Source organism: Alligator sinensis, unplaced genomic scaffold, assembly GCF_000455745.1.
Source record: "Alligator sinensis unplaced genomic scaffold, ASM45574v1 scaffold10_1, whole genome shotgun sequence".
In the NCBI taxonomy this organism is placed as follows: domain Eukaryota; kingdom Metazoa; phylum Chordata; order Crocodylia; family Alligatoridae; genus Alligator; species Alligator sinensis.
In genome coordinates this window covers 559,350-562,105 of record NW_005842169.1, presented here as the reverse complement: position 1 = coordinate 562,105, position 2,756 = coordinate 559,350, and the positions used below count along the sequence as shown (strand labels likewise).

Genomic DNA, 2,756 nt, shown 5'->3' with positions numbered 1-2,756 from the left:
CCCTTCAGTGCCTCCACTTGCTCCTTGAATGCCTCATCCCATTTCCTGATCTCATTTGAATATGCTAGTCTCCTCCTTTATACTTCTCTTTGGGCGTGTCTACGAGATGTTTCACTGTGCAGTGGAGCTAACAACTGCACTGTCTGCATTTACGCGTGCAGATGCTTACTGCACAGTAATTGGCTCTAATCGCAAGTAAATATGCTACCTGAAAATGCAAGTAGCAAATGTGCTTGCGATTAGTAACTGCGCAGTACGGCACATATAGATAAGTGACCGGGAGCAAATGTGCTCCTAGTCAGCTGGGCAGCAGGGGGTGGAAGATTGCTCAGGCCCCTGGGAGCTGCCTGCTGCTGGGGAGGGCTCTGCCACCAGAGCCTGGGTGGGGATTATGTCCCCCTGCCCCAGTATCAGGCAGCCCATGCTTTGCAATTGTGGGGTGGGAGCTGAGAGATCCTTATCTCCCAGCCTGAGTTCCACAGTTGTGAGGCCTGGACTGGGAGATAAGGATCTCCCAGTGCCAGTTCCCCGACTGGAAGCTAGTGTTGGCAGATAAGGATCTCCCAGCCCCGGTCCCGCAACCATAGAGCTGGTGCTGGGAGGCCCCACAACTGTGGGATTTGGGCCCCGTGACTCGGACTAGGAAATTAGGATCTCCCAACTCTGGGAAGGGGGACACTGTCCCTGCCTGGGCTCCAATGGCAGAGCCTGCCACTGCAGCAGGCAGTTCTTGGGAGCAAGGAACAATGTCCCAGCCCCCACCAGGAAGCAGCTGTCTCTTGGCCCCATGGTTCCTGCCACCCCCTGGACTAACACCCATGGGGAGCTTAAAGCTCCCCCTGGCTGCTGCAGGGGCCTGGTGCAGGGCTGCAGGGAATGGGAGCAGTCTGCTGCTAGGAGCAGAAAATCTGCTTCCTCGTCCCTGCATGTGTAGACATGTGCCTGGGACCGTTTTTTCTAGAGTAGAGTAAACTGATTCCACATTACTTGCACATGGAGATGCACCCCTTACCCTTTCACTCTGCTCTCATAAGACAAACGTGCTTTAGGACTCGTCTACATTTGCCTGAGTGGGGCCAACACAGAGAAGCAAACCCTGCCCATTTATTGCTATTCACAACACACCAAAGTTCAGAAATCAAACCAGCTCAGAGTGCTTCTCCCAGGTCTGTTTCAGATATGCTTCTGGGTTCATTCTTAGGGTTCCCTGAAGCTAGTAAGTTGCCATAACTCTAAGATTTAGTGTACAATGAGTGGGAGCTAGTAGGGTGGGGGCACACTTCCTTGTTTGTAGTCCCAGGCTCAGCACAATGACAGTGTAGACCAGGGGTGTCTCAAACATACAGCCTGTGAGCTTGATTTGGCCTGCAGAAGTGGGTCACCTGGCATGCTTGCAGGCTGGATCACCCCACCTTTGGAGCCCCTGCAGCAGCAGTATTTATTCCTGTAACTGCTGGAGCTTCAGTTTCAGTGTGGCTCCAAAACCCAGGAAGTTAATGCAACTCATGGCACCCCTCTCTTACAGTTTCAGTGTGGCTCCAAAACCCAGGAAGTGAATGCAACTCTTGGCCCCCCTCTCTTCCCTGCCACTGAAATTAGGATTTTTAGTCACCTCTGGCAATTTACAATCCAAGGCAGGGAAAAGGGGTGGGCGAGCAGCAGCAGTGTTACATCCCTGGGTTCCAGTGCCATAGCAAAACAGTGCCTCCAGCATCCATGGCGTTAGTAACAACACCACAATTTGACACTCATCCACAGCCCCACAAGGCCAAACAAGTCCAACATCCCCGGCCAAACAAAGCCTTAGTCTTTCCAATCTTAAAAAATAAAACAACTTTCAACCTCCATTACCACCTCTCATTTTTCCTTTACTTTTCATCTAAAAGCTGGTTATACATGCTATTTACAATTCTTCTCTTGGGATTCCCCTTCTCCAATTACATAAGACCTACTCCACTGCCTATTATGCTGATCCAAACTGTCTTGTTTCCTTGTCCTTCCCTCTCTCTTTGTATTCCTCTTATCTCTAGTACTCTACTTTGGGACAGGAACTGTCTTTTTGCTCAGCACCTAATACAGTCCTGGTTCGTGACTAGGGCACACATGCACTAAGGTAATACAAATAATAATAAACTTGTTAACTCTTCCCTAATATATGATACTTTTGAAAATGTACTTTGACAGCAGTATCTCATTCCAAATGCATGTCTAATTCACTTTCACTATAACTCTGTTTTCTATTTAGGCATTATATTTTTCCAGGTTTGTCAATCTCACTTAAATATATTGGTTTCAGGTTATTTTCCCCAGATGCATTAGTTTGCATTTTACTAACCTGAATCTCATTTTGTTATTTTGTCCATGTCTCTAAATCTCGCTAAATCCCTTTGTATGATCTCTGTCCTCACTGGTATCCATAATTCCTCTCAGTTTAACATAATCTACAAATGTCATTAGTGTGCTATCTAATTCCCCCTTCTAAATCATTAATAGAGAATAGATTGGTGGTATGACTTATTCTACTGACTATGGAATATACCATCTAAAGTCTCCCTCTAAATCTGCCATATTGCTTTTTATTCTTTTATTTCCCTGTTCAAATGATGTATAGATTTATGTGCATCGTGTATTTATGTGCACAAAATTACCTGGAGTCTTAAAAACAGCGGGCAGGCATAACTTGGTAGGTATGTCACAACTTGTTCGTAAATTTGTTCCAAGTCTAATGTTTTACTGGGTTTTAAAGTGAAAGCGAC

General features: G+C 46.6%; 1 protein-coding gene across 1 annotated transcript in view; it reads right to left on the bottom strand.

Annotated features, from left to right (window-relative positions):
- Positions 1–2,756, bottom strand: part of LOC102382883 (long-chain fatty acid transport protein 6) — a 50,834-nt gene that overhangs the window by 1,147 nt on the left and 46,931 nt on the right. Inside the window, 1 exon segment of the mRNA XM_025206695.1 lies at positions 2,649–2,756. This exon segment is cut by the window's right edge and continues 30 nt beyond it. Within this exon segment, the coding sequence (XP_025062480.1) occupies positions 2,649–2,756 (108 nt within the window).